At 37.1% G+C, this 27,574-nt stretch overlaps 1 protein-coding gene and 2 pseudogenes across 11 annotated transcripts in view; all 3 read left to right on the top strand.

Moving 5' to 3' along the window:
• LOC122706397 overlaps nucleotides 1-19,673 on the top strand; it is a 29,140-nt pseudogene extending 9,467 nt beyond the window's left edge.
• NRG4 (neuregulin 4) overlaps nucleotides 1-27,574 on the top strand; it is a 102,020-nt gene that overhangs the window by 9,541 nt on the left and 64,905 nt on the right. For 4 of the 11 annotated variants that reach the window (XM_043921857.1, XM_043921860.1, XM_043921855.1 and 1 more), the window contains one exon: nucleotides 26,440-26,505. In XM_043921857.1, coding sequence (XP_043777792.1) covers nucleotides 26,496-26,505 — 10 coding nt within the window. In that variant the 5' untranslated portion in view covers nucleotides 26,440-26,495. Of the gene's footprint in view, nucleotides 1-1,761; nucleotides 1,877-2,779; nucleotides 3,004-22,073; nucleotides 22,144-25,079; nucleotides 25,181-26,439; nucleotides 26,506-27,574 lie in introns of those variants that run through there. The other 7 variants (XM_043921856.1, XM_043921854.1, XM_043921853.1 and 4 more) reach the window with 5 other exon arrangements.
• Nucleotides 24,328-24,632, top strand: LOC122706396 (annotated as a pseudogene).

Raw genomic sequence — 27,574 nt, 5'->3', positions numbered from 1 at the left:
CAGAGGAGCCTGGCGGGCTACAGTCCATGGGGTCACAGAGTCGGACGTGACTGAGCAGCTTTCACTTTCTCTTTTTTCATACCAAGGAAAGTGAAAAGTGAAAGTTTAGTTGCTCAGTCATGTCCAACTCTTTGCGACCCCATGGATTGTAGACTATTATATTGTATACCAAGGAGGGAATTGCCAAATCATATGGTTGATCTATTTTCAGGGTTTTTTTTTTTTTTTTTTTTAAGCAACCTCCATACTGTTTTCCATAGTGATTGTGTCAATTTACATTCCCACCAATATTGTATGAGTGTTTTCATTTCTCCATGCCCTTTCTAGCATTTATTATTTGTAGACTTTTTGATGATAGCCATTTCACCAGTGTGAGGTGACACCTTATTGTGGCTTTGATTTGTATTTCTCTAGCATTGTTGAGCATCTTTTCATGTGCCTATTGGGCATCTGTATGTCTTCTTTGGAAAAATGTCTGTTTAGGTCTTTTGCTCATTTTTCATTTGGATTGTCTGTTTTTTGATATTGAGTTATATGAGCTGTTTGTATATTTTGAATATTAACACCTTGTCAGTTGCACAATTTGCAAATGTTTTCTCCCCTTTCTTAGTGTATCTTTTCATGTTGTAGATAGTTTCCTTAAGTTTATAGGGTATCTTTTCATGTTGTAGATGATTTCCTTTGCTGTGTGAAAGCTTTTAAGTTTGATTAGGTCCCACTTGTTTATTTTTGCATTTATTTCTTTTGTCTTGGGAGACTGATCTAAGAATATATTGCTACAATTTATGTCAAAGAATGTTTTGCTTATGTTTCCTTCTAGGAGTTTTATGAAGTCATGTCTTACATTTAGGTCTGTAAAACATTTTGAGTTTATTTTTGTATATGGTGTGTGAGAGAGTGTTCTTATTTCATTGTTTTAATGTAGCTATAAGCTTTCCCAGCACCACTTGTTGAAGAGGCTGTCTTTTCTCCATTGTGTATTCTTGCCTTTTTTGTTGTAGATTAATTCAATGTAGGTTAATGGGTTTATTTTTGGACCCTCTATTCTGTTCCATTGATCTGTGTGTCTCTTTTTTTGTGCCAATACTATGCTGTGTTGATTGCTGTAGCCTTGCAGTATCGTCTGAAATCTGGGAGGGATATACTTACAGTTTTTGTTCTTTTTTTCTCAGGATTGCTTTGGCAGTTCTGAATCTTTGTGGTTCTTTATAAATTTCAGGGTTATTCATTTTGGTTCAGTGAAAAATTTCATGGATATTTTGATAGGCATTAAATTTGTACATTGCTTTGGGTAGTATGGCCATTTTAACAATATTAATTCTTCTAAAAGCACAGAATATCTTTCTGTTTCTTTGAACCATCTTTAGTTTCCTTTATGAATGTTTTATAGTTTTCAGCATGTGGGTCTAGAAATACCATACAAGTTCTGAGGGATTAATTATGCATTATGATAATTGGCTTGATATAAAAATTTATATATTATATATGCCACTTCTATATACTTACAGTGTTCTGAGCCTTGATCTTCTTAGTGCCATATGAAATAAAGCTCTTTGAAAAAATGAACTTTTAAAGTGGAAGATAGATCATATTGTATACCACTTTTCCTGCCTCCTTTCTCATGAAGGTTACCACTTTATTGAAATGATCATCATTATTAACCCTCTGTCCATAATATTGCATGTAAACAGATGCTATTTTCCTTCTCTCGATGTGTTACTAAAATTGCTCTATAAAATATTTTGTTTTTATTTATGGTAGCTACAATTTTTATCAAAGCAGATGAAATAGAGGTGAACTATACAGTGAACTATAAAGCTGGTTTCCTCTATATTCTGCAATCTAGGAGAAAAACTTTCTCCCAAGGACAAATCAGGTAAGTAATTTTTAATTCATTTTTTGTAATGTTTTGGGACCAATATGTGGAGCCATAATTTGTCAACTATAGCCATAGATTATTGGTTTAGTTCAACTAAGAGACAATAGAAATAGATTCCATAATATGGAGGATTCTTTAACTTTTAATTTATAGAAGCTTGGATCTCAATTCTAATGTTGGAAAAGCCTGTATGTATAGAACTATGTTCATGTATGTGTTAACTATTCATAAAACATTAAAAACAGCAAACTTGTATGCTGGTTAAGTCCAAGTCTAGTCTTAGTAATTTAAAAATAATATGAATATAGTTAAAGAAAGTTAAGATGGTCTTGGAGAACACCAATCTGGAAAACAGTTCAAGTTGTTGAGTTTAGAAGAGTGAAGGCTAAGGAATGATACTGCTTTTCAAGTAGATGAGAGGCTGAGAATGGTGCCTGTGTTTTTCCCATCTCCAGAGAGGAAAAACAGCAGGAGAAATATAGATAAGAAAAGTCAAAGCTTTTGAAATTAAGGATGTTTAAGATTAGAATGATTGACCTTGGGAAGTTGTAGAATCCTTTTTCTGGAAGGTCTTCTAAGTAGTGTGATCATCTGCCAAGAACCTTTTATATATCCATTATAAGGCCTTCTAATTTTATGTTGTTATGGTTTTATTTTGACAAACATGGTAATATGTGTCTAAGGCAGTACCTGACATGATATATTTCTAATGACAGAATATATAAACTAGTAGAACTTGACTTTAAGAGTATTATGGAAACTTATAGAGTTATTTTATGAGCACAGGTATAGTCATGTGTTTTATTCAGTTTGTTCCATTTGTTGACTGTGTGATCATCATTAACATGTGTAAGTTTTCTGGTTCATATAATACTCTTCAAATACATATGTTAATATTAGTAGAAATTGAATTGTGACTCTTAATGAATGACCTCTATCAAGTCTGGAGAGAAGGATGGGAGGATAAATTTAAAGAAGAGTTTGTTCAGATAAGATTATTGAGGACAGCTCTGTGAAATGTGAGACAAGGTGAAGATTTCAAAGGAGAGTGGACCACAGTGTGATGATCTGAAGATGGCATTTGTTCCTCATTTCTTCCTGTTGATTCAGAGAAAGAGCAGAAAGTAAGGACTAAATAAGTTATATTGGAAACTTACAAGATCATAAGATACCTTGTGACCTTAGGGGGAACCAAATTTTTTTTTTTTAAAGAGTAAATTGCAGAGAAGTGAAAAATAGTTTTGGATAAAAGAGTTTTTCCTCAAACAAACGGATTCTCTAGTCGTTGATGGATAGGGCAAGATGGTAAGGAATGACAGAAGTAAAAAAAAAAAAAGAATGACAGAAGTGGAAGAATTGAGTGTGAAATGAGCATGGTTGGGGGAGTTTGAGAGATGTGCCTGGCGGTTAGAGGCAAAAGGGAAAAAAGAATTGTGCTGTTGGAGGTGAGTAAATAAAACAGAAATAAAAGTACTTGAGTAGTAAAGTAGACACAGGTTAAAGGAAAGTCAGGGCCATTAGGATAATAATTCTTTATGAGCAGTGATGTATTAAAGATGACCAGTTATGTATACTAAGGAAAATGGGAGGGGATAGTAATTATTCCAGGTCTGAGAATGGCACATGCATGTGAAAAATAACCAGGATGACTGACACCTTATTTCAGGAAAAGTTTTCTGGGACAGTGTTCAGAGACTTAATTCTGTTTGGATATTCACTGTAGAGTTTCTAGGCTCTAGTGACATTGACATAGGAAACCTCTAGGAAGACCAGAATCAATACAGAGAGGTCAGGGGGTTGGAAGTGCTATGATATTTATCTGCTTCACATCCCTGTATAGAGCTGTAGCCTTTTGTAGGAGACATGCATAATTCAAGACTATTCCTGGCAGCAAAGAATGGAAAGTTTGCCATTGCCTTGTGGCAGTAGCTTAAAAGAGTTTATAAATCACTCACCAGCCAGTTTTGAAGCTGTGATTCTTAATGAATTATTAATTGGAGGGAATTTTGCATTATTTCATATTGTGCATATAAAGTGAATCTTAATTATCAAGTCATTTTACCTGTGCATAAAATGCAACCATGTACCATTAGATTTTCCAGCTAACACTTGTTGAGTGCTTCTTATATTTCAAGCACTTTATATGTATAAATTAATTTTATATTCAGACAACTCTTTGAAGTAGGCACTATTATTTTGTCCCCACTACCTCAAACCTCACTTATGGGTGAAGAAACTTGGCACAAAGATTTTTGCTCAATTCTGTGGTAGAATGTTCTAATATGGTAGAATGTTTTAATTAAGAGAACTATGATTTGCACTCTGGCCTCCTGGCTGTGGACCCATGCTCATAACCCCTGTACCACATACCTTTTTATATATAAAATTTTTTATTTGAAAGTTGAAAGTGAAAGTTGCTTAGTCGTGTCCACCTCTTTGTGTCTCCATGGACTGTATAGATTTCTCTAGGCCAGAATACTAGAGTGGGTCGCCTTTCCCTTCTTCCCAACCCAGTAATCGAACCCAGGTCTCCCACATTGCAGGCGAATTCTTTACCAGCTGAGCTATCAGAGAAGCACAGTTTGAAAGTTACTTGGAAACTATTTTGCTTTGAACACTGTGACAAATATATTTATAGGTGGCACAGTTTACATCAAAGAAAGTGGCTTTTGTGAGCTGCTACATGGAATGAAAATTCATCTGTTGTTTCTGCCAATACACTCAGTGCTACTGTTATTCAGGAGACCAGATTGGATGGTATAACCTTAGTGAGTTTACTAGGGTCTAACTCCCAGTCTTGTGGTCTTAAGAAAGCTGGTCTGGACAGTAAGTGTCCCAAAGAGAATTAAATTAGTCTGATGACCTCATCAGCTTAAAATGTAGAGCCAGAATGCAAATTAATTTAAATATAATGAGATGAAACTGTTATAAAAACCAGTTGTAACAGTATAATCAGTGTATTTTCTTCCAGGTGGTGCATATAGATGGGAAACCAAATTACAATAGGTTTCTTGGTGAACAACAGGCATCATGAATATTTTGAATATTTCTTGTTTTTTTTAATGATATTTATCTATTTCAAAAATTCCTCAAGGATTTCATCAATAATAGCTGCTATTGGCATGTACTGTCAGTCCTTAACTTATAAATAGCCTCCAGCCGTTTGCCCTCCACCAGGGGCTCTGCTGCCATAGAAACAGTTGTTAATAAACATGGGTATTTTAGAGAATCTGTGGGTTCAGAATTGAAGAAAGGGAAGAGTCTGTTGAAAGCAGTTACTAAGGGTGTTAATTTCAGGGGCAGACTCCTAAATAGGCTGCATTTGCCTGAGTAGAGCTCTCTTTACATAAAATGTATTTCTATAGCACTGCCTGAGGGGCTTCCCCTCACTTCTGTTGTTCAAATTTCACCAAACAGAGATTGCTTTTTATTTTTCAAACATTCTCTTAAGACTATAAATGTCTGTGTGTGATAGATATTCTTAGTGACCTCGCTTCTATCCATTCCCTATTGCTTCCCTTCATTTTGTTAGGGGCAGCAGTGTTCCCAGCTCCTAGCAAAAAATCCTGAATAGTTGAAGCCAGTCATGACAATCCCATTCTCCTTTGCCAGTGATCGTGAAGGGAAGACTGCTGAGCTCAGGGATTACCTTTGCTTTCCTGATAAAGAGAACAGAGGTGGCTGGTACTCTCTTCTTTCCCCCTCCTTTGTGCCTTAAATGCAGACATGAAGCCTGGAGATGCAGCAGCCATCTTGTAACCATGGGGTGACAGGTATGAGAGTGAAAAGATGATTTTAACAAGCTGAGGACCATGGAGAAGGTTTGACAGAGTCTGGTGTTGAACAGCTCTTCTAGTCTTGGACTGCCTACCTCCAGACTTATTATGGAGAAAATTAAGGAGAGGAAAGTTGTAACCCTTGTTACATGGTCATAGAGCATTTGATTAACCTATACCTGCTGTCCCATGGAAGGCTGACTGTGCAAACTGAGACTGCCTGTTAGGAGAAATGAAAGAAAAAATTTGGAATAATGTGCATATTGGTTACTTCTTGTGCCTTTTCAGTAGGATCCTACACAAGGGAGTGAACTCAAATTAGTGCTTCTCAGCATGAAAGCAGAGAGGCTAGAAGAATACAGCTTTGCTATGGAGGTAATCTGCCTTTAGCTTGTACTCTAAATTGACGAAGAGTCCTGTAATTTGAAATTTTGGGATTGAGGGTAGTATCTTCTTACCTAAGACTTGTTGTTAGAATTGCCTTGTCTTTTATGATGGTTCAGGGGTCCATGATGAGAGTCTCTAAGAGATGAGAGTCTCTCAGCCTAAAGATTATTTCTAGAAACTTCTAGAAACAATTTTTTGGTTGTGATTACTCACACAAGGACTTCCCTGGTGGCTCAGACAGTAAAGTGTCTGCCTACAATGCGGGTGACTTGGGTTCAATCCCTGGGTTGGAAAGATCACCTGGAGAAGGAAATGGCAACCCACTCCAGGATTCTTGCCTGGAAAATCCCATGAACAGAGGAGCCTGGTAGGCTACAGTCCATGGTGTTGCAAACAGTCAGACACGACTTAGTGACTTCACTTTCACTCACACAAGGAATTGATCTGAAGCAATTAGACCAGAAGCTTGATATATTTTTGAGGGAACTGTAGTACAAAGCTGACAATTAGTTGCGATTGTCTTTACCTTCCAAGAAATCCTCATCCTTTTTCTCCCTATGTCAAGCCAGGATGAAGTAGGCTACAGAAGTTGTGAATCCCCTGGAAAGGTCATCCATTTCAAAACCTATCTTAGATATGGCTGCAGAGGACAATGACAAAGCAGATCCTCCTGAAACTTAAAGTAGGCGCTGTCAGATTGACTGACCAAGGGATTTATTACCTGCAGGGGAATCTGTGATTTCTGTCCAATAAGATATGATATGGATTGTTGACTGTGGACGACTATGTACTTCTTATTATCTCCCTTTCTCAATGGAATTTTTATTGAGGTCACTTTGTTCTTTCTTTTTCATCCTTCTATATATATGAGGGGAGTTGTTTAGAGACATCTCTTTTAGCGATACAAATGGTCAGATAAGAGTTGTCATATTTGGTCTTCATAGAGCAGACAGAAAATCAACCAGAGATCCTGCATCATGCAATGATTGGTTGACAGAGTGGGGCTTTCTTCCTGGAAGAGAGGATGATATATTGTGTTTAACACTCATGTAAGAAGTGTGTGTGTGTATGTATATTGAGTTGAGGACTGCAGACACTGTTGACTGACCAATCCATATTCACTTCTTACCTCTATTGTAAAAATCAGAGAAGTTAAATATTTGATTTTCCAGTCTTCCTTATTGCTACAATAGTCATGGAATACAATTGTAGCCCATAAACCTGCTGAGGGACTTCACTGATAAAAGAATCAGACAGGGCTGGAGTTAATGCTTGGAGCTGCAGTGACCATCTTGAAATCATTAGGCAACAAACTTTGAATGGAAAAAGTAAACTCACTCAGCCTGCTCTTGCCTTCTGAAATGGCCCACACTCTGCTGTAGAGTTTGTTTCTCTCTAAATAAATCCATCTTTTACCTTAAAAAAGGTAGACACACTCAGGATGGTGGAACAAAAATATTGAAGATGTTGATGGCATCATTGATTAATAAACCCTCCTTAGCAGTCACCAAGTTCAAGGTTTTTTGTCTTGTGAGAGAAGTGAATCCGTATTATTAAGACTCTTGTGAACTGAGTTCACTGTTGCCTACAGCCCAAAGCATCTTAAACTGATACAGTATAGATATCTGTTTTCTATACTACAACCTCAAAGATAGTTTTTGTTTATTGGTTCATTTTTAGCATGAAGTCTTATTAGTAAATAGTTATATGAAGTGAGAAAAAGATTTTTTTAAAAAGTTTTACAATAGGCTGATTTACATTGAAATGGCATCATTGACGTGTTACTATGGATAGGCATCTTCTCCATACGTGGCCTAGCCTACTTTGGTTCCTTTTTGAAATAGAATATGGGTATAGTTAAGCATTGTACATTTAATATGATTAGGGAACACCTTTTGGAAATTGGTTTCCCATGCTGAGGTATGCAGCAAGAAAAGCTAAAATTGTTACCACCAAATAAAAATCTTCAGGAAGAAATTGCTGACTGGAGTAGAATATGTTCAATATAAAGTCTTGGCTTTTGTATAGAACAATCTTTTAGTTCTGCATCATTGACTACTAGTAAATGTTTACTACTTCTAAAATGATATTTTACCCTCTATGCTTTATTTCAGAGCATGCATTTTTTTTATTCCAGTGTCCTTTTAAATGTTTTTCAGAACATTTCATCATTTCAGAACAATTTTTTCTTCCAATTTTTGACTCAACCATATGAGGTTCACAATTGTATTTTTCTTTTTTTTTTTTTGCCTTTCTTAACATTAATTGGCTGTAGTAGCCATGTGTGCCAGCTTTTTATATGAAAAGGAGATTCTTGAATACCAACCAAAGGTAAATATGGAGTTAAGAACAGACATATTTCTCTGGATGTACTTTATAGAAAAATTATATTTGGCTTCAAGAAAAACTGGTTTTTTAATTTGTGTTCACATGTTGAAAAAATGCGATCCAAATCATTTTTTTTCATTTTCTAAAATCTATTTTAATCTGAAGGGGTTTTAAAAAATACATTAAATTCTAAAAACAAAAAAACCCAGTTCCTATCTCCCAGTCTCTATGGGAGTGTAGGAGCTTACCTTGAATGACTGCCAGTTAATAGACCCAGATGGGACTCACATGGAAAAACCTTTGCACCTTCTTGTTTTTTGTAATTTTTCAATTCCTTCGCTCTACTAAGCCTCCACTCATCTCCCCTCCCTATTCCCTCATTCTTCCTTGAAAACACCTAGTCACCTCATAGATTCTTGCCTTCTTTGTTATAGATTAATTTACCAAATATACATCGGTTTGTTTCTGGGTTCTCTATTCTGTTCCATTGATCTATGTGTTTGTTTTTATGCCAATACTACACAGTTTTGATTGCTATAGCTTTGTAATATAATTTGAAAGTGGGGGATGTGATACCTCCAGCTTTGTTCTTCCTTCTCAAGGTTGCTTTGGCGATTTGGGGTCTTCTGTGGTTCCATACAAATTTTAGGGTTATTGGTTCTATTTCTATAAAAAAAAAATACCATTGGAGTTTTGTTAGGGCTGGTCATATATGGCCTTTATTATACTGAGGTACACTTCATCTACATCTGCTTGGTTGAGAGTTTTTATTATACATAGATATTGAATTTACCACATGGTGTTCTTTATTATGGAATCATGCTTCAGTTGGGGATCATTTACCTTTAGCCTGAAGAAATTTCTTCATTGTTTTTTGTAAGGCTAGGTCTATTAGCCCCAAATACCTTTCATTTTAAAGTGTCTCTATTTTGTGTCATTCTTTGAAGAATATTTTTTTAATTAATTTATTTTTTTTAATTGAAGGATAATTGCTTTACAGAATTGTGTTGGTTTCTGTAAAACATCAGCATGAATCAGCCATGGGTATATGTATGTTTTTATTAGGTATGGAATTCTAGGATAGAAGAATTTTTGTTTTTTCTTCAGCACTTGAAAGATATCATTTTTCTTCTGACACTTTGTGATGGGAAATAAGCCATTGGGTTTTTTTTTAAGCTACATCATCCCATTTCCTGAATTCTCCAGCTCCTGGAAACCACTGTTTCACTCCCTGCCTCCATGAGTTTGACTTTTTCATATTCCACATACAAGTAAGATGATGTAGTTCTTGTCCTTGTGTGTCTGGCTCACTATGCCCCGTGCTGTGTCCTCGAAGTTCATCCACATTATCACAAATGACAGGATCTCCTTCTTCCCTAAAGCTGAATAACAACTCATTGTTAAATACACTACACCAAAATGACTCCAGCCATTCATTTGTTGATGGATGCATAGATTGACTCCCTATCTTGGGAGTTGTGAATAACACTGCAATGAATGTGGGAGTTCAAATAGTTCCTTGAGATTTGATATCATTTGTTATGTATACCTCGGTAGGGGACCACTGGATCACATGGCAGTTCCAATTCTGGTCTTTTCAGGAGCCTCCATACTGTTTTCTGTAATGTTTGTACCAGTCTACCTTCTTCTCACAAAGGCTCCCTTCTCTTCACATCCTCACCAACACTTGTTTTGGTTTCTTTTTTTTTTTTTTTGTCTTTTTAGTAATAGCAATTCCAACACATATGATGTGACATCTCACTGTGGTTTCAGTCTGCACCTCCCTGTTGATCATTGATGTTGAGCATCATCCCGTATATTCATTGGCCATTTGTATGTCTTCCTTTGAGAATTAGCTATTCAGGTCCTTTGCCCATTTAAAAAATCGGGTCATCTGTCTTCTTGCTGTGGAGTTAGTTGAGTCCCTCATATATTCTAAATATCTACTCCTTACCAAATGTATGGTTTGCAGAATCGTCTCCTATATCCTCTCCTATATCTTTTTTTAGGTAATATGAAGATACAGCAATATTAGTTCTTCTAATCCACGAACATGGAATATCTTTCTAATTATTTGTGTCATCTTCAGTTTCTCTTTTCAGTGTTTTATGGTTTTCACTGTACAGCTTGTTCACCTCCTTGGTTAAGTTTGTTCCTGAGTATTTTATTCTTTTATAAGTGGGATTGTTTTCTTAATTCCTCTTTAGATAGTTTGTTAGTGTATAGAAGTACACTGTTTTTTTGTAAATTGATTTTGTATCTTGCAGTTTTGCTGAATTCATTGATTAATTCTATACATTTTTAGGTTGTGTATTCAGGGTATTCCATATGTGATATCATGTATCTATAGACAGAGGGAATTCTATTTCTTCCTTTTTTTATGTTTTAATCTAATTGCTCTGACTAGGACTTTCACTACTGTGTTGTCTTCTTCCTGACCTTAGAGGAAAAGCTGAAAGCTTTTCACTGTTGGGTATGGTGTTAGCTGTGACCTTGTCATATAAGGCCTTGGTTATGTTGAGGATGTTCCTTCTATACCTAATTTGTTGAGAGACTTTTTAATCATGAAAGGATGTTGCACTTCATCAAGTGCTTTTTCTGTAACTATTGAAATGATTGTAGGATTTTAATTCTTCCTTTTGACACTGCACTCCTTCTTGGGTGGGACTTGAACCTAGCCAAAATTCAGACTTGTGCTCGAACCCACAATCCCTGACTTAGGAACAGACTTGAACCCCTGCCTTTCGATTAAAACCACTCACCTGGTGTCAGGACTTACTGAAGCTCAGGCTCTTTTGCTCATCACGGAAAGAATTCAGCATCAGGCAAAGACCAAGTTTATCAGCATAGGATGCCTGTGAGAGATACAGGGAGGTGGGCAAAGGAGCACAGCCCCAAGAACAAAGAGGGCTACATTTTTATAATCAAAGAAAAATTGGGGAGGGGAGGAGACCACCTTCTTCCTCATTCTTGGACAGACATCAAGGCTCACATGATTAGTTCCCCCTTTGGCCCTGCTTGGCTGTGTCATGACAGACACCAGGACTGTCATGGTGCTATTTAAGTCATATGTACATTAGCAAAAGGGTGGTAAAAATATTTAAATATGGTAATTCATCTCAGGTTTTGGTATAATGTCCCCTTTCGCCTAATGTCTTTTCCCTTTTCACCTATATTTCTTTCCTGGTTACATGCAGAAATGCTACTCTTCAAAGACTGTTAACGGTCTGACTTAATGTAACAGGATTCAGACCCATATCTGTTGTCTTGCATTTTAACCGTCATGGTTTGTGACTTGTGTTTGGTGCTTGGATGCACCTGGTCTTCCTTCAAGGTAGTGTAGATTGTTGCTAGGTTATTGAATTCTCTTCTTAAGTGGTCATTAGCTTGCAAGTCTTCCAAACTGCCTTAAAATTTCCTCTCTGTCTTTAATCTCTTAGTGGGATTTCTAAACTGACTGATTATCTTACTCTGTCACTGATCCACTTTTGTTAATACAGAGAATCTCATTGATTGAATCGTGTATGTGGAACCACTTACATCCCAGGAATAAATCCTATTTGATCATGGTGACCTTTAAGACTTTTAAAATACTGTTGAATTAGTAGTGGTTGGATTGGTTGAATTTGCTAGTGTTGTGTTGAGGATTTTTGCATCTATTTCATCCAGGATATTGACCTGTGATTTTTAATTTTTTTCATGCTCAATCTTAATAAATGTTAGTCCGTTTTTCTAAACTTTTTAAGGATTAAATCAACTTCTGGCCTTGTTAATCCTCTGAATTGTATGTTTGCTTTTCATTTTGTTGTTTCTGTTCTTTGTTTCCTTCTTTAAGCTTTCTTTGAATTATTTTCTTTTTCTTTTTAATTGGATGTTTAGCTTAACATCTGTAAGCCTCTTTTTCCCTTAACATACACATTTAAGGCTGTAAGTTTTCCTCTAAATGTTGCTTTAGTTTCATCTACATTTTAATATATAATATTTCCAAAATTGATATGTATGATCCTATTACCATTTACTTTATTGTTTTGAGTTAAAATATATTTTTAATTTCTTCATTGAACCATTTAACATTTCTAGTTTATTCTTACTATGGTCAGAAAACTTACTCTGTATGATTTCAGTCATTTAAACATTTTTGAGACTTGCTTTTCAGTAATGATATGTTTTTTATAAATCTGTATGCTTGAAAAAAAAGTTTATTTAGCAGTTGTTAGGAGCATTGTTTTACATATCTTTATTAGCTCAAGTTTTTTTTATATTATGTAGTTCAAACCTATATCATTGTTCAAACATTTTGCCTAAAAGATATAAACTTCCAGTTACTTTTCCAGCAACAACAAAAAAAAAGTGGGTTTATTTGGGATCAGCAGAGAATTTCAGTTCAGTGTCTGCGGGCATGGTAATCTATGTGCAAGTCCCCACACAGCAAAGTTAAGGAGAACACTTTTGTACAGGGAGAAACAAATTGGAAAGGCTATAATAAACAAAGAGTTCATGACTTTCTCGTTGGCTGAGTTCCTAAGAGGAGATGGGGGAAATCTTCTTCCTGTTTACTCTATCTCATCTGATTCATAGTTTGTCTCTCGCATCTGTTTTATTTTCTCTCCTTTTGCCTTCTTTGGGATTTCTTTTTTTTTTTTTTTTTCATTTTTCCCCTCTGCTAGTTTGTTTAAGTTTGAATTTAAAACACTGTTTCTATTGTACTGGTAGTTACCCTAGAAAGTACCACATGCATTCTTCATTTACTGAAATTTAATGTCTTCAGAAACTGAAATTAAACCCTCAACAAGATCCTACTACCTACCTACTAGAATAACTATAATAAAAAATGCTGGCAATATAGTTTTGGCAAGGATATAGAGGAACTGAAAGCCTTATACAATACTGATAGAAATGTAAAATGGTATGGCCACTTTGGAAAAGTGAAAAATTTTCACTTACCAAAGTCAAAAGTCTAACTTTTGCTCTCATCCCACAAAATAAAAGGATCTTAGGACACATTTAATTTACCCCTTGCTAACTTTCATGCTAACCCACTCCAGTGTTCTTGCCTGGAGAATCCCAGGGACGGGGGAGCCTGGTGGGCTGCCGTCTATGGGGTCGCACAGAGTCGGACATGACTGAAGCGACTTAGCAGCAGCAACTTTCATGCTTTTGTTTTCAGGTATTTAATGCTACCTGCATATTGCTTTGCTGTGCTTAGTGGCTCAGTTGCATCCGACTCTTTGCAACCCCATGGACTGTAGCCTGCCAGGCGCCTCTGTCCATGGGGATTCTCCAGGCAAAAATACTAAAGTGAGTTGCCATGCCCTCCTCCAGGGGATCTTCCCAACTCAGGAATCAAACCCAGGTCTCCTGCATTGCAGGTGATTCTTTACTGTCTGCGCCACCAGGGAAGCCCAATACCGGAGTGGGTAGCCTATCCCTTCTCCAGGGGAACGTCCTGACCCAGGAATCGAACCAGGGTCTCCTGCATTGCAGGCAGATTCTTTACCAGCTGAACCCAAAGGACATTTCTACTTTTTATATAGTGTTTATTTAGATTTGCCACCATATTCACAACTTTCTTGGCCCTTAATTCCTTTTTACAGCTAGAATTATTTTCCTTTTTTGCGTTCATTCTTCAGGTACTTTCCATTCATACTCTAATGCCACTTTTTTAGTAGAATTTTTTTCATTTTTGGTTTATCCAAAGTGTCTAAATTAAAAAAAAATCTGCTATGAATATTTGTGTACAAATCTTTTGAGTGGACATATGTTTTCATTTCTTTTAGGCAGATTTGGATTTCTGGGTTTTATGATAAATGTATGTTGATGTTTTTAAGAAACGGCCACACTTTTCCAAAGTGGCCATACCATTTTACATTTCCACCAGTTCTGTATGAGGCTTCCAGTTTCTCTACATCCTTGCCAAAACTATATTGTCAGTATTTTTTATTATAGTTATTCTAGTAGATAGTAGTAGTATCTTGTTGAGGTTTTAATTTCAGTTTCACTAAGTTGAAAAAAAATGAGTGCCCATTTTTTAATTGGGTTGTCTTCCTTTCATTTATAAGAGTTCTTTATATTGTCTGGATACAAGTCTTTAATGAGATATACGATTTGTTTTTTGTAAATATGTTCTTCCATTTTGTGGCTTGCCTTTTCATTTTTTTGATTGAAAAAGTTAAACTTTGATAGTCTAGTTTGTCAACTTTTTCTTTTATGAACTGTCCTCTTGCTGTCATATTTAAGAAATCTTTGCTAACTAAAAAGCCTCTTGATGAAAGTGAAAGAGGAGAGTGAAAAAGTTGACCTAAAGCTTAACATTCAGAAAACTAAGATCATGGCATCTGGTCCCGTCACTTCATGGGAAATAGATGGGGAGACAGTGGAAACAGTGTCAGACTTTATTTTTTGGGGCTCCAAAATCACTGCAGATGGTGATTGTAGCCATGAAATTAAAAGACGCTTACTCCTTGGAAGGAAAGTTATGACCAACCTAGATAGCATATTAAAAAGCAGAGACATTACTTTGCCAACAAAGGTCTGTCTAGTCAAGGCTGTGGTTTTTCCAGTGGTCATGTATGGATGTGAGAGTTCAACGGTGAAGAAAACTGAGCACTGAAGAATTGATGCTTTTGAACTGTGGTGTTGGAGAAGACTCTTGAGAGTCTGTTGGACTGCAAGGAGATCCAACCAGTCCATCCTGAAGATCAGTCCTGGGTGTTTATTGGAAGGACTGGTGTTGAAGCTGAAACTCCAGTACTTTGGTCACCTCATGTGAAGAGTTGACTCATTGGAAAAGACCCTGATGCTGAGAGGGATTAGGGGCAGGAGGAGAAGGGGACGACAGAGGATGAGATGGTTGGATGACATCACCGACTTGATGGACATGAGTTTGAGTAAACTCTGGGAGTTGGTGATGGACAGGGAGGCCTGGCATGCTGCGATTCATGGGGTTGCAAAGAGTTGGACACGACTGAACTGAAGTGAACCCAAAGTCACAAAGATTTTCTTTTAGAAGTTTTATAGTTTAGCTGTTACATTTAGGTTTGTGATGTATTTTGAGTTAGTTTTTCTGTATGCTACAAGGTAAAGGTATAATTCTGGGTTTTGCACATGGATATTCAAATATTCCAGCACCATTTGTTGAAAAGACTACCTTTTCCTCACTGAATTACCTTCATACTTTTGTCAAAATAATATGGGTTTGTTCTAAGTGTATAGTTCTTGATCTATAGATTAAGCACATTCACTATCAGTATCCCACCAGCATTTTAAAAATAGTAATTGGTAAGCTAATTCTAGAATTTATATAGAAAGGCAGAGGACTTAGAATAGCTGAAACAATCTAGAAAAGGAACAAACTTGGAGGACTTAGACTACCTGATTTCAAAATTTGCTGTTGAAGCAATTGAAGTGTTAGTCACTCAGTCATGTCCGACTGTGACTTCATGCATTGTAGCCTGTCAGGCTCCTCTGTCCATGGGGATTCTCCAGGCAAGAATGCGGGAGTGGGTTGCTGTTTCCTCCTCCAGGGACTCTTCCTAACCCAGGGATTGAATCGCATCTCTTATGTCTCCTGCATTGGTAGGCAGGTCCTTTACCAGTTACTGCCACCTGGGAAACCCGGTGGTGTGGGTAGCCATTCCCTACTGCAGGGGATCTTCCCTACCCAAGGATCACACCTGAGTCTCATGCATTGCAGGCATATTCTTTACCATCTGAGCCATCATCAAAGGAGTGTGCTTGTTTCCAGGAAGAAAAGAGACATGCCAACTTTAGGCCACTATTTTTATTTTATTTTTGAATTCTTTTCCATTATGGCTTATTATACAGTATTGACTATTGTTTGTCTATTTTATTTATAGTGGATTGTATCTGCTCATCTCAAACTCTTGGTTTATTGCCCCCACCTTTCCCCTTTGGTCACCATAAGTTTGTTTTCTGTATATATGAATCTGTTCTGTAAAAAGTTCATTTGGATCTTTTTTAGATTCCACATACAAGTGATATCACATATTTGTCTGACTTATTTCACTTAGTATGATCCATGTTGCGACAGATGGCATTGTTTCATTCTTTTTTTATGGCTGACTAGTATTCCATTGTGTATATGTACCACATCTTCTTCATCCATACATCTATTGATGGACATCTATGTTGCTTCCATGTCTTGGCTATTGTAAATAATGCTGCTGTGAACATTGGGGTGCATGTATTTTTGCAGTATGGTTTTCTCTGTATACATTCCCAGAAGTGGGATTGCCAAAAATATGGTAAATCTATTTTTAGTTTTGAGGAACCGTCATACTATTTTTCATAGTAGCGGCACCAATTTATCGGAGAAGGAAATGGTAACCCACTCCAGTATTCTTACCTAGAGAATCCCAGGGATTCTCACCAGAGTAGCCTCGTGGGCTGCTGTCCATAGGGTCACACAGAGTTGGACACAACTGAAGCAACTTAGCATGCATGCATGCATTGGAGAAGGGAATGGCAACCCACTCCAGTATTCTTGCCTGGAGAATCCCAGGGACGGAGGAGCCTGGTGGGCTGCCGTCTATGGGGTTGCACAGAGTCAGACATGACTGAAGTGACTTAGCAGCAGCAGCACCACCACCAATTTATATTCTTAGCAAAAGTGTAGGACAGTTACCTTTCCTCCACACCCTCTCCAGCATTTATTATTTGTAGACTTTTTAATGATGGCCATTCTGACCAGTGTAAGGTGATATCTTATTGTGGTTTTGACTTGCATTTCTCTAATAATTAGTGATGTTGAACATCTTTTCATGTGTTGTTTGCCATCTGTATGTTCTCTTTGGAGAAATGTCTCTTTAGGTCTTGTGCCAATCTTTTTAATTTTTCTTCTTTTTTTTTTTTTTTTTACTATCGAGCTCTATGAGCTATTTGTGTATTTTGGAAATTAATCCCTGTTGGTTGCATCATTTACAAATATTTTCTCCCATTCTATAGATTGTCTTTTCATTTTGTTTACAGTTTCCTTTGCTGTGCAAAAGATTTTAAGTTTAATTAGGTCTCATTTGTTTATTTTTGTTTTTGTTTTCATTACTCAAGGAGGTAGATCCAAAAAAATAATTGCTTCAATTTATATCAAAGAATGTCCTGACTGTGTTTTCGTCTCGGAGTTTTATAGTGTCCAGTCTTACATTTAGGTCTTTGATCCATTTTGAGTTTATTTTTGCATATGGTTTTAGTGAAATCACTTATATATGGAATCTAAAAACATGAGGATTTCACTGGTGGTACAGCGGATGAGAGTCTGCCTGCCAGTGCAGGGGACATGGGTTTGATCCCTAGTCTGGGAGGTTTTCACCTGCTGCAGAGCGCCAAGCCTGTGCCCCAGAGCTACTGAGCCTTTGCTCTGTGGCCTGCATGCTACAACCCGTGTGCCTAGAGCCCATGCTCCGAAATGAGAGAAGTGACTGCAGTGAGAAGCCCGCACACTACAACTAGAGAGTAGAGCCCCCTGCTCTCCACAGCTGGAGGAAGGCCACGTGCAGTAATGAAGACCCAGTGCAACCAAAAATGAAATAAATAAATAAAAATTATTAAAATAATCCAACTATTTAAAAAATGATGCAAATGAACTTATTTACAAAACAGAAATAGACTTCACAGACATAGAAAACAAGCTTATGGTTACCAAAGGGGAAAAGCGGAAGGATAAATTTGGAGTTTGGGATTAACAAATACAGACTGCTATATATAAATAAATAACAAGGACCTACTATATAACACAGGGAACTGTATTCAATAGTTTATAATAATCTATAATGGAAAAAATTTTTAAAAGAATAGAGACATATGTGTAGCCGAATCACTTTCCTGTATACCTGGAACACTGTAAATCACCTATACTTCAGTAAAAAAAAAAAAAAAAGTTAAAAAAAGCAGTAGTTATTATTATTATGCTGAATTTGGTAGTAGTTCCAGATTTGAGCAAGAGATAGAGTGTTGGAAGGGATGTCTAACAATGGAAGAAGACTACATGCAATAAACAGTACGATTAAGAAACTTGAGTATTTGCGAGCTGGGGCTGCAGGCCTCGGGGCTGGGGCTGTGTGGAGTGGGCACCAGGCCAACCGCCAGGAGGAGCATCCTTGAGGTAGCCCTGGGCCCAGGTAAGGACTCATCCAGGTGTGCCCTATCCACCTGGGAAAAACTGCTCTGTCCCTGCCTTCCACTTGGCCCAGGAGGGTGGGTGGGTGGGTACGGGCATTGCAGTATGCCCTGGGGCTGCTGCCTGAGCCTCTGAATCAGGCCATCAGGCCCTGGTTGCATGCCTACTCTGATGAGAATTCTGTCCTCGTGACAGCCCCATGACTGACTCCTCCTGCACTCTGGGATTACACACTTGACGTTGGACATGCAGTAACTTCCTGTGCCTCCTTGGGCTAATGCGGAGCCAACCCCAAACTGAAACCCAGGGGTCTGGGATCCTAAAGGAAAGCATAACTAATCACAAGTTTGCATGTTCCTCCTAAGGACTGGCCTCGAGGCCCAACAGGTGTGGCAGCTCTTAAGCCAAAGCAACTGCCACAGAAACAGAAGACGGCTCCTTTCTCTAGTGGTTTCTGCTTCTCATTCCTGTTACTACCTTCAGTCCAGGGACATGGCAAGTCCAGTGTCGGAAGTGGAAGCTAAAGTTGATGGCAGAGCTAGAGTCTAGAGTGATTACCAAGCCCATTTCTCTGCCAGCAGATCCAGTGGAACCGGAACACCTGGAGTACAGGCCAGTGAAAGTCAGGAGGCACTTTGACCTCCAAGTTGCTGTACGCGATGTCTCGGACCGTGGTGGACCGTGCCCGGAGGCTGGCCTACTGGTTCCCTTTGTTTACTGGTGCCTGCCCTGTCACCCCCTTTCACTGTGCTGACCTGGGGATTACCGTTCTGCTAAACAGGGTGTTCGTGCCCAGGAATAAAGTGCGTCCTGAAACATGGTATAAAGTTCAGATTGAGGGAAAAGTGGGCCTAGTTGTGATGCTGAGGCTGACAGAAACCAGGAAGTCCTTTGTCTCCAAGAATAATCCAGACAGAACCACTGGCATTACCAGGACCTGGAGACCATGGCCAGGCTCCCGGGTACAGACCCCATTGTCACTGATGCTGACTTCCAGAGCACAGTTCTTGAAAGACCCATTGGAGGACAACCAGGGTCACTCAGGACTGAGCACCAGCAGTGCACTGGTGTAGACTCTGTGCAGTCATGTACCTGTGGTTTAAGAAATTCCTACCTTGGACTTCTGGTGTGTGAAGGATTAGATGATGTAGCCCTGTCCCTGAATTATTAGGAAGTCACAGAGTAAACATTTCAATAGATTTGATTTTATGCTGGATCATGTGCTATTGGTATAAATAAATCCCTATACTACAAAAAAAGCAGCTGAATATTTGAGATGTTATGATAAAGCACAGTATTCTTCAGTTGTCCCTCCCGCCCACCAAAAAGAAGTCAACTCTCAAGCTCTCAAGCTGTGTAAGAAAAACAAGGTACAAATAAAATACATATTCAAATGCAGCATGATTTTAATCAATCTGGAGTTGAAGAGAATCTATTTTATCTTGCTGTTGGGAATATTATTTTATGAATAGCCCAAGTATTGTGGCCTTGAAACAAGAGAAGGAAATATTCACACAGCATGGATCTGCTGTGACTACTATTTATAGTAATATTGATAAAACTGTAGTTTATTGGTTTTCAACTTTTACATCTAGAGGCAAAGTTATGAAACACTTTGTTAGGGTCACAGATGAGAATGTAAATGTTAAAATCCTTCATGATGTAGGAGTCAAGATAAAGCTACCGAGGCAGAAAGAGGAAGAGGGGAGAGAAAAGTTGGAAGCCAAGTTAGCTGTAAAGTTAAGAAGCCGGTCTGTGAATTGACTCAAGTTCATTAATGAGGACATAGAAGTATGAGTATGTTATTTAAAATTGCAGATGTAACCAAGAGAAGAAATAGAGACAGTGTAACTTATCAAAGATTCAAATCAAAGAGGTAGAGGGTAGTGTAAGACAGCTGAAGCCTCATCTTCCATTGCTGGGGGTTAGATGTTGACTAAAGTGCTAAATTTAGAAATAGAAGGGATAAGCATTTTGAATTGTGGAAGAAGAGCTTGCCATTGGTCATGTTTGTTCTTTTCTTGTTTCTCTGATAATTTCTTAACAGGCTCCTTCTTCGAATGTTAAATGTTGGTATTTTTCAGAGATCAGTCCATAGCCTCTGTCTCACCCAACACATGCACACTGTGAGCTAGTTCACTCGCATAAATGACTTCAGGAACTGCCTGTATCTCTAAGTTGATTGTTATCCTGCATGTAAGATTTGCATATTCAGGCAATTCCTTCTTTATGTCCCAGTAGCACTTTAAATTTAACATGTCCAAGTAGAAATCATTATCTTACCCATGAACTCTGTTTCAGTATTCCTTTTTTATTTTAACAGCTTTATTGAAACATAATTTATATACCATAAAATTCACCTATTTTTTAGCCCGATCAATGATGCTTATCAAATTTGCAACTGCCTCAACAATCCAATTCTAGAATATTTCCATCATTCTAAAAAGACCCTCTATGTTCATTTGTATCATTTCCTTTTCCCAGCCCCAGTCCCAAGTAATTATTAATCTATTCCTATCTCTTTTGATTTGCCTTTTCTAAAGATTTCACATAAATGGAATCATACAATATGTGGTTTTTGTGACTGGCTTCTTTCACTTAGTGTGTTTTTGAAATTCATGTACCAATACTCCATTCCTTTTTACTGCTGAATAGTATTTCATTGTGTGGCTGTACCACATTTTGTTTATCTGTTTATCAGTTGATGGACATTTGAGTTGTTTTCTAGTTTGGGGTATTATGAATAATGTTCTAAACGTTATGGTCTTATCTTTGTGTGAATCCATATTTCCATATCTCTTGGATTCATTTATGACAAATTTGGGCTTCCTAGGTGGCACTAGTGCTAAAGAACCTGCCTGCCAATGCAGGAGATGTAAGAGACCCAGGTTCAATCTCTTGAGTTGGGAAGATTCCCTGGAGGAGGGCATGGCAACCCACTCCATTATTCTTGCCTGGAGAATCCCATGGACAGAGGAGCCTGGTGGGCTACAGGCCATGGGGTCGTACAAAATTGGACACAACTGAAGCAACTTAGCATGCACGCATGGAAAATTTATATTTTAACTTTTTAAGAAGCTATAAAATTATTTTCTAAAAGACTGTACCATTTTATAGTCCCACTAGCAATGTATGAGAGATCTAGTCTCTCTTTGTTATTGTTTGCCATTTTTATTATAGACATTCTAGTAAGGTGTGAAATGGTGCCTCATTGTAGATTTTAAAAAGTATTTTTGTTTATTTATTTTTGGCTGTTGTGGCATGTGGGATCTTTTGTTGCAGCAGAGGGGCTTCTCTCTAGTTGGGACGTGTGCTGGCTCTGGAGTGCATGGGCTCTGTAGTTGCCACACGCAGGCTTAGTTGCTTCCTGACATGTGGGATCTTAGTTCCCTAACTGGTGATTGAACCTTTGTCCACTGCATTAGAATACAGATTCTTAACTGGACCACCAGGGAGGTCCCATCTCTTTGTGGTTTTCATATATGTTTCCCTAATGGGTACTTGCCTGGAGGATGGCATGACAACCCACTCCAGTATTCTTGCCTGGAGAATCCCCATGGACAGAGGAGCCTGGCAGGCTGCAGTCCCTGGAGTCACAAAGAGTGGGACATGACTGAGCACATCACAATGTGTACTTGAAGGTTAGCCTTGATTTTTCTTTTTGTACCCTGCTCTCCCATTCTGTGAGTATACCTATTTAGTATATCTTTAATTCTCTCCTTTATGCTCATTCCCATTACTTTATTTCTTCACTATTTTTGATTATTAAAATGGCCTCCAAATGGTTTTCTCTGATAGCAGTTCCTCTGTAGATTGCAGTCTATTTTCTACACCATTATCAGAATGAATTTTCTAAAATGTAGGTGTGGTCATGCCCCTTCTTTGCTAATAAAAACCTTTCCAAGAAGCCCCATTGCCCTTTAGATAAAGTCCACTGTCTGAAGCCTCCTTATTTTACAAGGCTTGTTCTTGCCATTCCTTCCCTCACCATCCTCTCCTCTTATAAAAATCACATACACACCCTGAACACATCATGACCTGTAATCTATCTGCTGTTATCTGAATACATTAGGATTTTCTTTCTTCTGTGCCTTTGAACATGCTGTTACCTCTATCGGAAAACAACAAACTCTTACTCATTCTTCAGGGCTCAGCACAAATGAAACTCCCTCTCAGAATCTTTCTCTGATTCTCCTTAATAGTTAAGCTTTGTTTCTGTGTGTGTTAATATAGTGACATAAATAGGTGTCTGTGAAAATATATTAGGTTGAATTGCATTGTCAGCCTAAAACATTTTTGTAATTACTTGCTATTGTTTATGTTTCTATCATTTGTTAATGATAGCAGGTCACTTAGCACATATTTACTGATAGATGCATGAACACATTATTTGTAAAGATCATGGCTTTTATTTAGAGTGAAAGTTAACTTGAAAATGTTAAGCCTTCTTCTTTAGAATCATGTAGCCTCAAAGGTTAAATTTATTTGTATTGTGTGAAAAATTATTAATACTAAAACTGCTATGATAGGTCTCTTAATAAGTAGCATCTTGAACATCCTGAAGGTACTCATAGATTATTATCTCTCACATACAACTTAGTAGTCATTTTCATGTTAGTGGACAGCAATATATTTCCATAGTTCAAATCAAATTTACTAATTTTTTAAAAAAAATGTCATTTTAAAATCCAGACATTGTAAGCTAACAAAATTTTCTGTATGTGTATATATATGTTTGCATGTGTGTGTATATAAGATTGTAATATGTAAAAGTTACCTTTGAATGTGGGAGATAGTATTTAGTAATGTAAAGAGTTTTTCTCATAATATGGATTATGAGTTTATTTAAATATTTTCTTAAAAGAGCAAATGTACTAGTTTCTACATTTTACATCAAACAAGTAGTCATGTCTGAGTTGTTTTAGAAAAGAAAACCATCTGAATGGTTGGCACACTTTAGATGGTTACTTGCTAAAGAACTCTGTACTTCAATTTTAAACAAAATTATGCTTTACTTTATTAAGTTATTTACTATTTTAAACCTTATAACTTTCCTTAATGCATATATTACAGCTTTGTTATAGTTTGCAGATAGTTATATTGCCATCAGTATTAGTCATGTTCAGTGCTTATTCACTTCAAACTGAACATATATGTACGCTGTATTGTAACTGTTACCTTCTTTTAATTTTCTCAGTACTTCAAAGCATTATTTATGTAAATGTTGTATATTTTGTAAGGAAATTCCTTTTTTAAAAAACCCTATGGAAATGGAATGTTACTCAGCTATTAAAAAGAGCACATTTGAGTCAGTTCTAATAAGATGGATGAAACTGGAGCCTATTATATAGAGTGAAGTAAGTCAGAAAGAAAAACACCAGTACAGTATATTAATGCATATATTTGGAATTTAGAAAGATGGTAACGCCGACCCTGTATATGAGACAACAAAAGAGACACAGATAAAAAGAACAGACTTTTGGACTCTGTGGGAGAAGGTGAGGGTGGGATGATTTGAGAGAATAGCATTGAAACATGAATATTGCCATATTTGAGATAGATGACCAGTCCAAGTTCGATGCATGAAACAGGGCACTCAAAACCAGTACACTGGGACAACCCAGAGGGATGGGATGGGGAGGGAGGTGGGAGTGGGCTTTGGAACCGGGGGACACATGTACACCTGTGGCTGATTCATGTCAATGTATGGCAAAAACCACCACAATATTGTAAAAGTAATTAGCCTCCAATTAAATTAATTATTTAAAAAAAATCCATGGAGGGCGGGTGCAGGAGTGGGGTCAGAAGCCAGTGGGAACCTGAAACGTCTTGTAGTTGTCTGAAGATTCTTCAATCACTATGTCAAGCGACACAGATGTTTCTCTTTCTTCATATGATGAAGATCAGGGATCTAAACTTATCTGAAAAGCTAGAGGCACCATTTGTCCCCACTGGAATGGCAGGTTTTGCAGCAATTGTTGCATATGGATTATATAGATTGAAGAGCAGGGGAAGTACCAAAATGTCTGTTCACCTGCTCCACATGCATGTGGCAGCCCAAGGCTTTGTTGTGACTCTTGGTATGGGCTGTTACCTATATGAAGAATTCTGGGCAAAACCTAAATCTTAGAAGGGAGATGCCATCTTGGTCTTGTTGATGGTGCTTGCTTTAGTTAGACATCTCATATTGATGTTATATGTTTATGCTAAAAATAAATTGTTTGGGTCAGACCAAAAAAAAATCCGTGGAATACTTGTCCACTAACTCCGTGTTAAAATTCCTTTTCTTCACAAAGTTATATACCACGATGGAATTATTCAGCCATACAAAGATAAGTTAGGAGCCAAATGAATATGGCTTAATCACTTGAAAATATTGGAAAGTGATTTGAGAAGGCAGCTTAGAACAACTTCTTTTCTAAATAAAATTCTGCTCCATTTGTAACTCTGAACATGTGGACTGAAAGGGCTGGTTCCCTTGGCTGGTACCTGACCTCTCTGCACACCCTGGTCTTTCTCAGCTGCACCCACACTGGGCACCGCAGCTATATAAATCAGATTTTTGACGGATTATAAAGGGCAAGGCACAGCTGCTGCAGACTGCATTATTCAAAAACTTTTGAAATGCTGCCTATCCAACAAAATTTATTGTCTGTATGAATGTAAATTGTTATTGAGGTAAGCCTGTTTCTTTAGAAAAACTCATACAATGAACCAGTGATTATTTCAAATTAAATAGGCTTAATTTCTGTCTTTCTCTCTCTCACTGCTTGTCCGTTTATGAGTGACTTGCTTTGAGAGAAGATCTTGCTTATTACACCTATGTTAATAGGAAGTTGTTGACTGAGATTTCTGTTACAAAAGTCTTTTTCCTTAAGTCAGGAGTAAGTCTCTTTTATAAAATGAAAATGAGAGCATATAATCATAATGTAAGTATAAATCTATCATCTTTTCAAATGTCTTTTGGAATTCCTTTGTTTCTGTTATAGCAGATAACTTAATACATAGCTCCTTTGTTTTGCCAGACACTAGACATTTTTCAAAAGAAAGGTACATGTAGATTGGTAAATGTAATATGTAATCTACAATAAATTTAAAAGTACTTTTATAAAAAATTTTTAAAGTTCTGTAGAAATGCAAACCTTTTGGTGATTTTTAATAAACTTAAAAATTGAAACTTGTTCTTTTGAAAAGTCAAATTAGAAATAGGCTTTATGAGAAAGTTAAAATGTCAATTTCAAGTCATTCATTTTTGCTTATAGACTAGTATTTTTCATATAGAATCTCATATGGTATACTACTAAATTAACAAGGTTTATTGGGCTTCCCTGATAGCTCAGTAGGTAAAAAAAATCCACCTGCAATGCAAGAGACCCCTGTTCGATTCTTGGGTTGGGAAGATCTGCTGGAGAAGGGATAGGCTACCCACTCCAGTATTCTTGGGCTTCCCTTGTGGTTCAACCGATAAAGATACTGTCTGCAATGCGGGAGACCTGGGTTTGATCCCAGGGTTAGGAAGATCCCCTGGTGGAGGACACGGCCCACTCCAGTAATCTCACCTGGAGAATTGCATGGACTGTATAGTCCATGGGGTCACAAAGAATCAGACATGACTGAGTGACTTTCACTTTCATTAAAAGTAAAACATTAGACTTTTCTTCAGAGAGAGATTTAAGATTGCATTATATTACTTAGGCAGTGATTTGTATCTAGTGCATTTATACTGTTTATTGATCCTTTAGTTTTACCTGTTCATATTTTTTTACTGATATATATGATAAGTATCTAAAAATATAGATGCTCTAACCAAAGAATTTTGTCCCTAGCCTATAAATGCTTAATTATTTTCATCATTTAAAAGAATATTATTGTTACAATATTTGAAATTTTGTAATGCTATCAAAAGAGGATAATTTTTCCTGAATTATTAATTTTAGGTGCTGTTTTTCAACCCTAAACTTTCGACCAAGAATGAAACTATTTAGAAGTTAAGATGACAACAGGTAATTTCTTGTAAGTTTATACTTTTGTCAGTGTGTGTCAAAAAATTTATATCATAGAAATATAAACAAAAAAGAAATTTATATCAACATAAGACTGTATTTTTCCCACCCACAATTATCCTAGAAATATGAAATACCTTGGTTTTGAAAGACCTTGCTTTATAACATGGAACTATTTTATTTAGACCTACATTTTATCACATTTTACAGACTAATTCTGGTGTACTCTAAATCTGCTATCAACTTTACAAATAAGTAAATGAAATCAGAATACAAATAGATTCAGAGATAGTGATTCAGGTTAGATGAGTATTCCTTACTGATAAAATCCCAGATGTTGAGTCATAACTGGTTGTGATCCTATTAAAAACAAGGACATTAATTTCAGCTACAGGAAGCATTCTGTGATAAAGTTGACACTCCACCTTCAATGAAAACTGCATGTGATGATGTCCATAATTCTAACATAATGTAATGTCAACTGAGATTTTATTTGTTAGCCAAATTATTCCTGGAAAATTTTAAGAATTATTTCATAAAAAGTTGTTTTGAAAAAAAGAAAAAGTTGTTTTGTTGTAAAGAAGCATCAGTTCAGTTCAGTCGCTCAGTCGTGTCCAACCCTTTGTGACCCATGGACTGTAGCATGCCAGGCTTCCCTGTCCATCACCAACTCTCAGAGTTTGCTCAAACTCATGTCCATTGCGTCGGTGATGCCGTCCAACCATCTCATCCTCTGTCGTCGCCTTCTCCTCCCGCCTTCAATCTTTCCCAGCATCAGGGTCTTTTCCAATAAGTCAGTTCTTCATATCATGTTGCCAAAGTATTAGAGCTTCTGCTTCAGCATCAGTGCTTCCAATGAATATTCAGGACTGGGTTCCTTTAGTAAAGAAGCATAACATTGTGTAAAAAAGAAAAAAATTAGAAGATTAGTTCTGGTTGGTTTACTTTCCTTTTTTCCACTTAAGTTTTTTGTAAATTCTGTTTTCCTCTTTACATTTTTATATTTTTATAATTGTAATGTAAGGGTGAAACAATTTAAAATAAAAGCAAAGTTCAAATTCTGACAGTG

This window comes from Cervus elaphus, chromosome 13 (genome assembly GCF_910594005.1).
Source record: "Cervus elaphus chromosome 13, mCerEla1.1, whole genome shotgun sequence".
NCBI lineage: Eukaryota > Metazoa > Chordata > Mammalia > Artiodactyla > Cervidae > Cervus > Cervus elaphus.
Note: the sequence above shows the minus strand (reverse complement) of the source record. Positions and strands in the feature narration are given on the sequence as shown.